General features: G+C 31.4%; 1 protein-coding gene across 4 annotated transcripts in view; it reads left to right on the top strand.

Moving 5' to 3' along the window:
• The window catches only part of LOC111635374 (activator of basal transcription 1-like), a 33,746-nt gene extending 23,652 nt beyond the window's left edge, over nt 1-10,094 (top strand). For all 4 annotated transcript variants that reach the window (XM_023380324.1, XM_023380321.1, XM_023380322.1 and 1 more), the window contains one exon: nt 9,898-10,094. In XM_023380324.1, coding sequence (XP_023236092.1) covers nt 9,898-10,042 — 145 coding nt within the window. In that variant the 3' untranslated portion in view covers nt 10,043-10,094. The remainder of the gene's footprint in view (nt 1-9,897) is intronic.
• The last annotated feature ends 5,345 nt before the right edge of the window (nt 10,095-15,439 follow it).

Below are 15,439 nucleotides of genomic sequence, written 5' to 3'. Positions count from 1 at the left end.
AACTATTTACACTTAAAATTCAAATCCTGCATTAAATCTAGCAAATTAATATTTCAATCCTTCATTTAAATTGATGTCGTTGATATGTTAGAATATTTTCTATTGTCTTAATCTTAACTAAGTAAAAAAAAATTACTTCTGGGTTCTTTATCTTCTGCCCTAGCAACATTTCCTGCCTGTCCTGTCCCAATAACCCAACCTGCCGATCTTTTTATTTAAGAGATATTTTTCTATATTTCCTCCTCCACACACCATAGTAATATATTCTTGCAATGAAACAAAGAAATTCACTTACAAAAATAATCCTCTAAAAGGGTCTGGGCATCATTGCTACAGTAATGTCTCCTTCCTCTTATCTGAGCTTACTTCAGCAGTGGCACACTCAAGATTTAATCTTGAAGAGTCAAGTTTAATGAATAAAACAATTTTTAATGCAAAATCATTAAAATTCCCACCTTATGTGACCACTAAATCATAAGTAATATAGAAATAGAACACACAACACAATATAAATACAGTAATAAAATGAATTTTAATTAGGAAAATATTTTTGAAAAATTTACTAGTGTTTGTTTTACTTTGGACCATGTTAAAGGCCACTTTGTCTCACTCCCTGGGTACACCACTGGACTTCAGCATTCATTCTGATTAGAAAAACAATTTAAAAATAGTTCTGAAAGTGCTCTTTTACAGGATTAAAGTTACCTAAAACTTAAAATTACTGCTTTATTGGAGTCAAAATGGCTAAAACATAAAACAGGTTTGACTGAATGATTTTGCTATTGAGTGGCTAAAAGTAGAATTTATTATCTTTGAATTGAAGGCATTCTAGAATGTTATTTTGAAGTGTGTTTGAAATTTCCATAGGTTTTATGTTTGGATTTTGTTTATATCTTGTGTAGATGGACTTAAAAAGTCTGAAAAAACTAAAGAAGTTTTATTTTGTGTTTTATCCTTCATGTTTTACTTGAACTTTTGATGTGTTGTATAACTAAAATAGAATGCATAACATAAATAATTCTTAGAAATGTGTAGAGAAATTAAAATATAAATAAACTTGTTAAATTGATTTCATTCTAGAACACATTTTATAAGATATTCTTTTACAAAGATGCATTTCTTATTTTAAAAAAATATATTAAATTTTAAATGTTTTTAATCTATAGTAAACAATTTTTCATTATCTTGACTGTGTGCAATCCTCAAACTGCAAATTTCCAAATAACAATTCTTTTAAAATTCAACAAAGATCTCTAAAGTCAGATTTAAATCTATGAACTAACAAACTAGAAACAATGGACATTGCTTGGTAAAGCAACTTATACAATGCTTAACATACATGGTAAATCTAATTTTAACAATTTTTCTTTACATAGTGATTGTTATGAAAAATTTATAATAAATATTGTATAGATTTCTTCAAAATAACAAACATTGTTTTGGTAACTTTAGAAATTCTTTAGTATATATTTAATTTTTTTAATAAATCATTAGAAGAGATAGTGATCATAAACAAGACATCACTGAGAATAATTGTTGGAGCAAGGCAAAGCTGAGCTACAACTAACACTTGCCTTCATGCATTCCTTGTCAACATCATAACTCTAGAATGAGTTCTCCATTCTTGATGAAATTTTCTAGGACAACTCATCATCACTCAAGGATGAACTGATTAAAATTTCAACTCTCAAAAATGATCCATTTTTGTAGAACTAGAGATAGGGGTCAAAACAAAGGTTGTGTTTTTCTTCAGTATTAGAGGTCAAAATGAGTTGACTAAGGCTATGTCCTACTTGGCAGTGTCTATTTATCAAGCCTATTTATCCAGAGATGAACTTGGTCAGTTCCAAACGGCAGTAGAGATATATCTAACAAATGAGCAAGTTAAACAAAGCAATGAAGACTACTTGCAGTCAACTGCAAGTAGTCTTCGTTGCTTTGTCAATATCGTCCTGCCTTCATCCAAAGATGACTCAGCTCTTGGTCTCTCCAAGTATTGATATTTTAATCTCTCAATTAATGCCAGAATCATGCTGAGAGTCAACTTATGGGTGCAAGGAGGTCTCGTCAATGGTTCACTAGGAACTATACGTTACATTATATATGCTCCTAATGCTAGCCCTCCAGTTCTTCCTCTGTTTATTTTAGTGGAATTCGATAGCTATCTATGGTAATTTGTTTCCAATAATCCCCATAACACGCTTTTCAAACGATGGCAGTATATTGCAATCTCGTAGACAGTTTACCCTTACCTTAGTATACTTGATGACTATACATAAATCACATGGATTAACTCAAAATAGATATAGGTAAAAAGGAGATAACTATTGGTCTTACCTATGTTGCATTCTGTCAAGTGAAAAAAATAACTGACAGTATTTTTAAACAGTTACAATAAAGATTGCTATGAGTCAATCTGTAAGTCCAAGGCATATAGTAATAGACAGAATTTCATGATATGTTGGCATAGCAATTAATTAGTGGCTTATTCTGACCTTATATTTGTACCTTTAAATAATACAATAGAAATCAAATATATTGTTGAGAATGAATGATTCTTTCTCTCTTTTTTCCTCATAGTCTAGAAAATGATGGTGCGAGCAGCCTCGATCTGACTACACACCAATACAGCGTTACTTAACTAGTTTATTATATTAATATTTTAAATAATAATTTTTATAGTATAAAATATTTCATAGATTGGTTTGTTATTCTTTTAAATAAAATATTGGAACTGAAACTGCTTTGTGCATCTTTCATTCATTTAATTTTGTTTTTAAAACAAGGTCTGCTAATCAATGCTTATCTTGCAAATCACTAATTTTATTTTACAAAACTGTTATATTGAATACATCCACTTGTAAATGTATTTTGTACTTCTTTCTTTCTCTTCAGTATGGATATTAATTGTAACCATACTGAAGAGGAAGAAGCCTGAAATATGTTCATAATTGGGTGTATGGTAGTTTAGTGAGACAAAATTGATTATTTGCAAGTCTTGACATTGTTCATTAAATTAATGTAAGCAAATTTAAATGTTTTAATTTTTGAAAAATATGCATTTTATTATGATTTTATGCATCGTAATTATTGATGATGATGATGATGATTGTTTTTCTCATGTGTGAACAAACAAACAAAAAATGATATAATGAATATAGAATTTCAAGATGATGATAATATAATTTGGGTTGTGATATATATTAAAATATATTATAATTAAATTTGAATGAAAAGATATAATTTTGAAAAATATTTTAAATAAAATAGAATGTTAGTTACACATAAAGCAAACAAAAAATCTAATGTAAGGTCAATTTATTTTCAAAAAAATTTCCTAAAATTANTATGGGAATAGGGTGTGCACTTTTCGAAACTAATAGGCTGCGCTAGTATCGGACTTATGGATAGGTAGCTTCCTGTTTTGTCTATCGTGCTGTATATACACTACTTAAAGACTGCTGTTTTTAGTTATTTAGGTATTTTTGAAATGCCGGTTAATTGTTGTTTGTCTCAGTGCCAATGATAAAAAAAAACTTACAAATTAGAAATTTTATAAATTTCCGAATGATCCGATAAAAAAAAAAACAAGAATGTGAAGAAAAGATAAAAACTGGAAAGAAAATCAGTCGATACGCACGATTCTGTGGCAGACAAAATTATAAGGACAATTAATTTTGAATAGTTTAGAGTAATAATACTCTACAAATGTACTATACTGTACATAAATTTTTAATGAACAATTGAATGGAAGGTTATTACATCACACCCGGTATTATAACAGCCAATCATTTTAAACTTTTGAAATCTTAACAGTTCGTGTCATTAGTGTTTAAAACGTAAACTGTTAAGATTTATGCCAAGAAATAGTAAACTTTCAGAAGCTGAAATTCGAAATATATATGAATTACGAGGTGCTGGAAAGTTTCTGTGAAATAGCTGTAATAATTAAATTAAATTAATCATTATAAAATTGCTGTGGCCAATATATAGACAAAACAAGAAAAATATGGAAAATGTAGAGAAGTGGACGCAGGAAAAATTAACTGACAGAGATAAACGAAAGGTTTTCTTCCTTAGAGAAAAACAAGTAAATTAGCAGCTATCTACTAGAGAGGTAGCTGCTGATTTAAAAAAATACAGTATATGTCTCATCAGACGATGTGGTGATGATGTGTTAATTAATAACAACATAAAATACCGAAAAACGAAAGTGATACCTAATTTGATACCTGTTCACAAGCAAGAAAGACTTCAATAGGCTAAATCTGTCACGAGCTGGATCAAAGAGTGGGAAAAAGTTGTTTTCTGATGAAAAAAGAATTTAGATGGACCAGAAAGTTATAGACATTATTGGCATGATGTGAAAAGATAAGTCCAAAGTTAGGATGAGTAGTCAGTTAGGAGGTGGCAGTGTAATGATTTGGGATGCTTTTGAATTCAATAGGAAAACTGATATTGTCATTAATAAATAAATAGATTCTTCAGAATATCAGGATATATTAAAAAAATAATTTAAATGCATTTAGATCTTGATGGAAGTAATTGGATATTTCAACGAGACAATGCTTCACTCCATGCACGAAAATCAACTAAGATCTGGTTTATTAATAGGAAAAAATTTCGAAGTTCAACAATTTGTTTTTATGATGGTGTTTCTAAAAAACCAATAACCAAATCTTTTTACATGTGTTTTGGAAATGTCTATCATATATGTCTCGATTTTAAATAAAATTAAGAGGGAAAACATTGATGTATTGCTGAAACGTAAATACCGCATTGTTTAATATAAATATCCACATCAATTCGTAGCCATATTATTGGCCATATTATAGCCAATTGTTTACATTTCACTAGCGCCACCACAAAATGCGGTGGCAGCCATGGATGAGGATAGAGAAAACGAAGCTTATATATAAATTTATAAATATAGATAGTTAATAATCAAGTTTTTATTTATTATATTGCTATGTTGTCAACATGAATTTTTAATAACAAAAGTTTTATCATATTTGACAAAAAAGAAAAAAACTATAACTGGCAAGTGGCAACGTGTGTAGGAAACGAAGATGGCGGCTTCCAATACTAACCAAGAAGAGATAACAGATGATACAATTAATAAAAAAATCGAACCTGGAGTTGTTTATTTAAGTTACATACCTCCCTATATGACTGTTAAACAAATCAGAGAGTATTTTTCAAAATTTGGTGAGATTGGAAGGATTTATTTGCAACCAGGTAAGACGTTGACTAGAATATAGTTTTAAGGACTAACTAATGCAGTTGCACAATTGCAGATGTGAATGATACTGTTTGGACCTTAACAGAATTGTAGAGCATGCCCATAGGAGCAAAAACGTCAAAGGAACCATACCTCTACATGTAACTCTTTGTGAGATAGGCTATAGCTCCGAAATCAGCCTACTTTCGGGATGCGATCAGCAATCGTGCCATGCACTCTGCTAAGACTATTGCATTTAACTATTCAGCCCAGCTTGACTGTTCATGAAGTACTTGATGTTAAATATTGTTTGGGGATATGGGGGAAAGCCCCCACATGGGCACTGAAGTGTGAGTGATAGCAAGCACTGAAATGCATGGTTATGTACAAAGTGTCGATTAAAGCTTGCTGTCACAAGCCTTGACTGACACAGAGCATGAAGAATTGGCAGTAGTACTGGTTCAAAGTAGAAACTGTTTCCAGTCAGTAAAAGAGCACTGGTCATCATGCCTAAAACATAACTTGCTTACAAACATGACAGCCACAAGAAGATGGTGACTGGAACTGCTGCTGTTGGGGTTTTACATTTGGAGGCAAATATCTTTCAAAGGGTTGCATGTTGGACTTTTCTTTACTCTTTACCAAAAACTATTGGTAGGATGTCTGATCACTGTGTTGGGCTGTTTGTTAAACAGGCCATAGGCTTAGTGGAATGTGCAGCGACTCCCTGTAGTGCCTCAAAGTAAGCTAATTTTGGGGATTAAATATAGTGGTATGATTCCTTTGACTTTTTTGCTCCTATAGACGTGATTTACAGTTCTGTTAAGATCCTAAGTGTCATTCACATCTGCAATCTTACTCCAGTATCTCTGCATGCATGGTTATGTAATTGATATTGTGTTTTCATATTTCTACAGTGATTGTCATCAACTATTTTAAATGAGATGTACATTCTCTTAATTCAAATAAACAACAGCATCACCACCATCATTTTGACACCATATTAGAAATGGAAAATGACTATTTTCCATTGATATTAGTATGCATATACAACATATCGTTGGTGCACAAGAATAGTGACACAACTCAAAAATTTCCAATTTCGAGTTTATTGTAGAAATGTATAGCAAACTCCCCATATTTTTATGTCGAAGAACGAACACTAATATTTATTTCCAAAACAGATTTGAAAATTTTAAAAATCCAAGATCATGACAAAGCCTTGTAAGAAACAAGAAACTTTTAAATGGCTGTTCTGGAAGATCTATTTTTTTGAGTTGTGTCACTATTCTTGTGCACCAACGAAATCATCTTTAGTTATAAAAATATATGGCTATAAAAACTATGGCTATCCTTCTGGGAGTGAGTCCTGCACTTCCAGTAGTTGTCCGTCAAATCCTCAATTATAATTTGTCCTGTGAACAGACTCTGTATTTTTGATATTTTTCAAATAACATTTTGTTGACAGTATTTCTGTTCTAAAATTCTTTATTTCTAAAATATGAATGCATTTATGTTCTAGTAATCAATAAAGTAAATTCCAAAAAGAAGTCAGAACTTGCATTGTTCCATAATGAAGTTACATAAGTACTTCTATGTTACTACATTTCACTATACCTTTAAAATGCAGTCTACTTTTGTCAGTTCTCTAACGTTTTCGGTCTAATTTATAGACCTTCTTCAGGATTGATGTAAAATATTTTTCGGTCTATAAATTAGACCGAAAACGTTAGAGAACTGACAAAAGTAGACTGCATTTTAAAGGTATAGTGAAATGTAGTAACATAGAAGTACTTATGTAACTTCATTATGGAACAATGCAAGTTCTGACTTCTTTTTGGAATTTACTTTATTGATTACTAGAACATAAATGCATTCATATTTTAGAAATAAAGAATTTTAGAACAGAAATACTGTCAACAAAATGTTATTTGAAAAATATCAAAAATACAGAGTCTGTTCACAGGACAAATTATAATTGAGGATTTGACGGACAACTACTGGAAGTGCAGGACTCACTCCCAGAAGGATAGCCATAGTTTTTATAGCCATATATTTTTATAACTAAAGATGATTTCGTTGGTGCACAAGAATAGTGACACAACTCAAAAAAATAGATCTTCCAGAACAGCCATTTAAAAGTTTCTTGTTTCTTACAAGGCTTTGTCATGATCTTGGATTTTTAAAATTTTCAAATCTGTTTTGGAAATAAATATTAGTGTTCGTTCTTCGACATAAAAATATGGGGAGTTTGCTATACATTTCTACAATAAACTCGAAATTGGAAATTTTTGAGTTGTGTCACTATTCTTGTGCACCAACGATANATAAATAAACTTGTTAAATTGATTTCATTCTAGAACACATTTTATAAGATATTCTTTTACAAAGATGCATTTCTTATTTTAAAAAAATATATTAAATTTTAAATGTTTTTAATCTATAGTAAACAATTTTTCATTATCTTGACTGTGTGCAATCCTCAAACTGCAAATTTCCAAATAACAATTCTTTTAAAATTCAACAAAGATCTCTAAAGTCAGATTTAAATCTATGAACTAACAAACTAGAAACAATGGACATTGCTTGGTAAAGCAACTTATACAATGCTTAACATACATGGTAAATCTAATTTTAACAATTTTTCTTTACATAGTGATTGTTATGAAAAATTTATAATAAATATTGTATAGATTTCTTCAAAATAACAAACATTGTTTTGGTAACTTTAGAAATTCTTTAGTATATATTTAATTTTTTTAATAAATCATTAGAAGAGATAGTGATCATAAACAAGACATCACTGAGAATAATTGTTGGAGCAAGGCAAAGCTGAGCTACAACTAACACTTGCCTTCATGCATTCCTTGTCAACATCATAACTCTAGAATGAGTTCTCCATTCTTGATGAAATTTTCTAGGACAACTCATCATCACTCAAGGATGAACTGATTAAAATTTCAACTCTCAAAAATGATCCATTTTTGTAGAACTAGAGATAGGGGTCAAAACAAAGGTTGTGTTTTTCTTCAGTATTAGAGGTCAAAATGAGTTGACTAAGGCTATGTCCTACTTGGCAGTGTCTATTTATCAAGCCTATTTATCCAGAGATGAACTTGGTCAGTTCCAAACGGCAGTAGAGATATATCTAACAAATGAGCAAGTTAAACAAAGCAATGAAGACTACTTGCAGTCAACTGCAAGTAGTCTTCGTTGCTTTGTCAATATCGTCCTGCCTTCATCCAAAGATGACTCAGCTCTTGGTCTCTCCAAGTATTGATATTTTAATCTCTCAATTAATGCCAGAATCATGCTGAGAGTCAACTTATGGGTGCAAGGAGGTCTCGTCAATGGTTCACTAGGAACTATACGTTACATTATATATGCTCCTAATGCTAGCCCTCCAGTTCTTCCTCTGTTTATTTTAGTGGAATTCGATAGCTATCTATGGTAATTTGTTTCCAATAATCCCCATAACACGCTTTTCAAACGATGGCAGTATATTGCAATCTCGTAGACAGTTTACCCTTACCTTAGTATACTTGATGACTATACATAAATCACATGGATTAACTCAAAATAGATATAGGTAAAAAGGAGATAACTATTGGTCTTACCTATGTTGCATTCTGTCAAGTGAAAAAAATAACTGACAGTATTTTTAAACAGTTACAATAAAGATTGCTATGAGTCAATCTGTAAGTCCAAGGCATATAGTAATAGACAGAATTTCATGATATGTTGGCATAGCAATTAATTAGTGGCTTATTCTGACCTTATATTTGTACCTTTAAATAATACAATAGAAATCAAATATATTGTTGAGAATGAATGATTCTTTCTCTCTTTTTTCCTCATAGTCTAGAAAATGATGGTGCGAGCAGCCTCGATCTGACTACACACCAATACAGCGTTACTTAACTAGTTTATTATATTAATATTTTAAATAATAATTTTTATAGTATAAAATATTTCATAGATTGGTTTGTTATTCTTTTAAATAAAATATTGGAACTGAAACTGCTTTGTGCATCTTTCATTCATTTAATTTTGTTTTTAAAACAAGGTCTGCTAATCAATGCTTATCTTGCAAATCACTAATTTTATTTTACAAAACTGTTATATTGAATACATCCACTTGTAAATGTATTTTGTACTTCTTTCTTTCTCTTCAGTATGGATATTAATTGTAACCATACTGAAGAGGAAGAAGCCTGAAATATGTTCATAATTGGGTGTATGGTAGTTTAGTGAGACAAAATTGATTATTTGCAAGTCTTGACATTGTTCATTAAATTAATGTAAGCAAATTTAAATGTTTTAATTTTTGAAAAATATGCATTTTATTATGATTTTATGCATCGTAATTATTGATGATGATGATGATGATTGTTTTTCTCATGTGTGAACAAACAAACAAAAAATGATATAATGAATATAGAATTTCAAGATGATGATAATATAATTTGGGTTGTGATATATATTAAAATATATTATAATTAAATTTGAATGAAAAGATATAATTTTGAAAAATATTTTAAATAAAATAGAATGTTAGTTACACATAAAGCAAACAAAAAATCTAATGTAAGGTCAATTTATTTTCAAAAAAATTTCCTAAAATTACTTAAATATTTTGGAAAAATTAAGTGATTAATTTTATTTCTGATTTTTAGATTTAAGTGGTATCATTTATCAGAAAAAATAGCATACGAAAGAGCATCCAGAAGCCAGAAAATGAGAGCTGAAATATCTCAAGCCAAACAAGAAAAGGAATGGTTTAAAAAGATGTTGGAAGTAAAAAGGAGACTCAAAACTTAATTGTGTATATACAAATTGTAATTTATTGTTAATAAATATGTATTTTTCAGAATAAGCATTTAATATGTAATAGTAAAACACGAGTATGAACAAACATCATAGTGAAAAATATTCTCAATGATATTTAAAAACTTGATAAACATATTATTTGAATAGTATCATGCGTTTATAGGTAATACCGAGGTTGCGGCCGCCGTTTTCAACGCGAAAACGTGTACGTCGGACGTTCAGCGCCTGTAAGTCTAGAAGTTTGACAGTGGCGTTTGAAATGTCAGTGGAATCATGCTGGACGTTCCAAACGCCATTGTCAGACTTCTAGGCTACAGGAAGACGGCGCTGAATGGCCGAATTAGGGCTGCTTCAAAGTATGACCGACTGGCCCGACTCCAAGTTGTGTTGCCATGGCAACAGCAGTCTGCCGACAGACTAGTCGTTCCAGTCGGACAGATTTGAAAAGTTAAATATTTGCAGTCGGTGAGCTACAGCTAATGAGAGCTTCGAAGCTATAACCAGAGTTTAGATTTATCCAATCTACGTCGAAGTTAGAAAATGGCGGAAAGTATAGATTTCTCTGAAGCTTTAATAAACGAAGTCAACATATCCGTGGCTTTATGATATTCGGCGAGCCGATTATAAAGACAACATAAAAAAATAATTCTTGGACGGAGATTTCCAAGAAACTAAACGTTGAAGGTTCGTGATTGACTAATCTAATAATGGCGCGATATATCTAAATGCACGATCGCTTTCCGTGACGGCCATGATTGGCTAGTGTATTGATCTATAACACTCGTTCTGATTGGTCCTTATGAGTCGGCCACCGACATATAATCGTACATAGTGTGAATGCTTTTACTACTAGTCGGTCCGATTATAAAATCCGTCAGGTCGATCATAGTGTGAAACAGCCCTTACACGTTTTCGCGTTGAAAACTTCGGCCACAACCTTGCTATTATACTTGAGCGTTAGACTTTCTAATGAAATTAATTTTAATGATAAAAAAATGAAAGCATCATTGTCAACAGAGTTGAAAAAAGTCAAAAACATCAAAATAATATAAAAATTTATAATTTTGAGACCTAACGACTCTTGTATTATACACTTTCAGGTTTAGAAAAGTGCTTACAACATGCTTAATAATGGGTTTTCATCAACATGATTAGAAAATTTTGAGTAGACGAATCTGTAATTTTACTAGAATTTCAATTAAGCAGATAGCTTAATTGAAATTCATCAGATTTCACTTTGTTCCAGACATTAATTTTGGTTTCCTTTTTGGATGTAATATGTTGTGAATAAATAAAATTTTGTTTTTAGGACTTCACATTTAAGGATGAAAGTTTGAAAGGGAGTCAGTGAGCAAATTATTGTGCATGCATATAATTTTCAAAACTTCCTAAATATAAAAGTTATTAAAAAGTTATGTATATATACACACAGGTTGATGGAAAAAGTATTTTTTAAAAGAGATTAATACATGAAAGGTTGGAAACACATCTATAGCTTATGTATGCATAAAAATCACATCATATATAGAACAATTAAATAATTTTTCAAATATTAACTTTTATGCAGTTCATGCTTTCATCTCTTTGCTTGTTATCTGCTGCATGAAAAAAATTTCATCGAAAATTTTGTGAAGTTCGGGAACAAACGTAACATCATAAAATCCAATTCAGTTTCTGGACCAACATAAACCCATGTACAGTCAGGGAAACCAAATATTGCACTTGATCAATGCCAAATATGTCTATTTTAGGGGAGGTAAGATGACGGGATGGGATAGTTCTGTAGTAATTTTGCTACACATACCAGTACCTAAGCTGTATGAGTATCAGTTGCAATATGTCATTTTTCCTCGAAAAGAGGATTTGTGTAAACGAAAATAAATTGTTTGTAGTCTGGGGATAATTGAAAAGATAGAGGAGAGGTGATCTATTAACAGTCAAATACATTTTTATTTCAACGGAGACCAGTGGCGTGCCGTTATTGGAAGCGGTGGATGCGCCGCTTCCCTTGTATTTTATAAAAAAATAAATACATATTAACTTTAATTATATGAAAATTATCGCACAATATTTTATTATAACCGCATTATGTATCTTATTACAAATTTCTATACTACACGTGAAAAAAAGATAAGATTGCTATTGTATATTCGAATATTAGTGGCGGAGTGGAAACGCTGTATCGTCAGCATCCAAAAAAGCCAGATTCGCGCATGCGCTTTACAGAGCACCAACCTCACCCGGTTTATCTGGTGGACGCCTAGGACCTTGGGTGGATACTACACGTATAACGCATCCAATTCTACCCAGGACTGGTTCCGGGCTATTAGATGCTCGCCTGCTAGCTATTTGGCCGCCCTCGCCTGATTACGTGAATCGCGAGTAGATTTCTAACTTAACCCAATCAATAAGAATTTACTGGTATGTTTTTATGATAGTTTTCTGTATAGTTGACGGGTGTTTAAAAAAATCCGTTAAAATATTTGATATATTTATTCCGCTCTCTGATTTTATATTACTCACGGATTTCAATGTTAAATTAGTGATATTACGATTTCGTATGTCCCATCTTTAAGGGGATGTAGAAAAAACGTGTACAACTCTTGTATAATGTTAAAAAATTAACTGTTACTTTGGTAGCATCATTTACAGCTAAATTTAATGAATGAGAGAGATGCACGAGGTACAGAAAAAGCTCTAGAATTTATTTTCCTTAAATTTACGATTTATGTATCCGTTTGTCATAAAAATTTGTCTTTCCACTTTTTTCCGAGACTACAAATATTCGAGTACAAAGTAACTGGTTTTGACTTATTTCTACTTAAGAAGTAGTTAAATAATTAAGCGATTAGGGAATTGGGGACATAAACAAAACCCTGATGAAAGAGCCGGAATATTACTTAAACAAAAGCTTAACCGAACCAATCTATAGCCGAGTACAGTGGGGATTGATTTCTTCGAAATACTGTATTAAATGTAATAAAGACAGAAATTTTTCCAGTTCAACGAGAGTGACCGAAAAGTTGTAAATTTTGGAAATTTCCGTGGAGGACACCTGGTCCTAAAACGAATTAGTTAGAAAACAAATGACTATTAAGTTTAACATATTTAGATTTTTACAGCTATGGTGAGAAACGTTTAAAATCTACAACAGCCCTGTCGCGTCCTTTGAGATATACTAGTGATGCGACAAAAGAGGTATTTGACATTGACCGGTATCGGCACCCTGGGGATTTGGCAGTCCGCGTGTATGCACGCTCTGCAACCGTCTTCGATTCCATCCATTAGCCACTCGTAGGGAGCTATTTGACTAAGTGCATTGTTTTAAGATTTAAAAAGTAAAGAATATTTTATATTTTTATGTACGTTTCATTACAAAGCTATATTTAATTATAATTTTCTTTAAAAGTATATTCATACAATTGAAGAATGTTTTGTATCATGTATGTATATCCACCACACATTTTATTTCACCAAGTAAGTTTTTATAATTTTATTTTTAATTGTAGCCCTTATATCGTGGCTAGCGATTCGAAATGTAATTGTGATATTAAAAATGCATTTAGAGAAGTCTACGGTTTTTACTGGCTTATCGAATAAACGATACGAATGGACCCTAGACCATCACTGACGCGCAAGTGACTGATTGCCCCTGGATGTCGGCTTCTTACAGAAACACATCTTCCCTATCATCAAATGTCACAGCACGCCACTGATTTTTATGGATGGTATAGGTTTTCAAAATCCATAACAGACCCAACTTCTTCATCAGGTAAACTTAATTCCTCTAATTCTTTTATTACATTCGTTAGGTTTTGTTCAACGAGAACATTGTTGCCTAGTTCATCTGAAATGAATCTATGTAAATGTTTTTCAAGAATGTATGTAGGTCCCCTGTATTTCATGCACTCATTAGAAGTGCATTTCGTGCACTTCTAACGAGTGCGTATTCACATTGCTCTAATATACTAGACAGGATGAAGGAAATTAATAGAATCAAAGAAACAGCTTCAAACTTGGGATATGAAAAGAGTACTATAGAAGTTCTTGTATTGTTTATTCGTCGCGAATTTCAGTATAGTGAATTGTTGTGTAATTGGGTGTAATGCTAGTTCACTCAAGAACAAAGGAACGTCATTTTTGAAAATTCCCGGCATTATTTGTTATCAAGGACCCCAAATTGAGGAGCTTTCACGACGAAGGCAATCTGTATGGCTCTCGAGAATTAACCAGAAAAATTTCAATACGGATAAAGTGAATATCAATAAAAGAGTTTGTCAGAAACATTTCATTTCAGGTATGCAATAACATTTGATTACTGTACTAGTTATCAATAAACGATTAAATAAACTTTTGCATGATATTATGAAGTGTGTACAAGCCGGTTGCATAAATGTCTTTGTTAATACCGACAAAATAATTTTAACAACCGCAGATTTTAGTTTGAATAGATAATAATTGTGTTCTAACTTTATTTTTCATCTTTCAGTTTGTTTTCTTAGTCTCTGCTTGTAATAAATGTACAGTAGAGTTAATATTAAAGCGCTAAGCTAAGACAATCACTTAGCAGATGAAGAATTAGAAATGAATTTTGAACCAATTGTCCTTCCAGTCTAATTTACATAAGTAAAGTATGTGTATTTTTAAAGATATAAACCAATAATTCCCATTGTTTATTTACAAATAGCAAAGTTAGGTTATTTTGGTGAGTAACATTAACATTTCTTTAAGATTCTACTTTTTACAATTTTTTTAAATATTAGTAACAAATAATCACTACATAGTAACTTTCAAGTTGTTCCTGACAAATTCTTATTTATTATTTATATATAACATACCATAATAGTAAATTCTTTTTAATAATAATATATTATTGGAAAAGTGATTTTTATCCCAAAGGAAAATTTTCCACATTTATGATGAGTCATCACCAGACTGGGTGCTAACATTATATATTATATAACATTATGAAAGAGCACATAATCAGGAGAAACACAGCCATAGTTATGGGCCTCTAAAGATTTTACAAATCTTTACAGACCCATAACTATCTTACAAGTTGCTGTGTTTCGCCTGATTTGTAAAAGAGTGCTGTAATTTGTCGTCAAAACCAAATAGTTTATGATGTCACCAAATTCTACTTTAGGCCACGACTCTTGATCTAAACGAAGATGCTGGCTTCGTATAGATCAACACCTTGATATAATGGAACTTTCTCTTCATATAAAGCAGCATTTCGTCCTGTCAGACTGCGAGAATAACCCGCCAGAAAAGCATATTTTTTAACTTTGTCCACGATATAAAAATACTACAGTTCTATTAAGTTTAAATTGAAAAAAGTGTTGTCAACCTATCAAATAACAAACCACGTGAAAACTAAGCAAGCGG

The sequence above is a fragment of the Centruroides sculpturatus genome, unplaced genomic scaffold, assembly GCF_000671375.1.
Source record: "Centruroides sculpturatus isolate CEXI.00-Female unplaced genomic scaffold, Cexi_2.0 scaffold713, whole genome shotgun sequence".
Classification (NCBI taxonomy): domain Eukaryota; kingdom Metazoa; phylum Arthropoda; class Arachnida; order Scorpiones; family Buthidae; genus Centruroides; species Centruroides sculpturatus.
The sequence above is the reverse complement of the archived record's forward strand: the minus strand, read 5'-3'. Positions and strand labels throughout refer to the sequence as shown.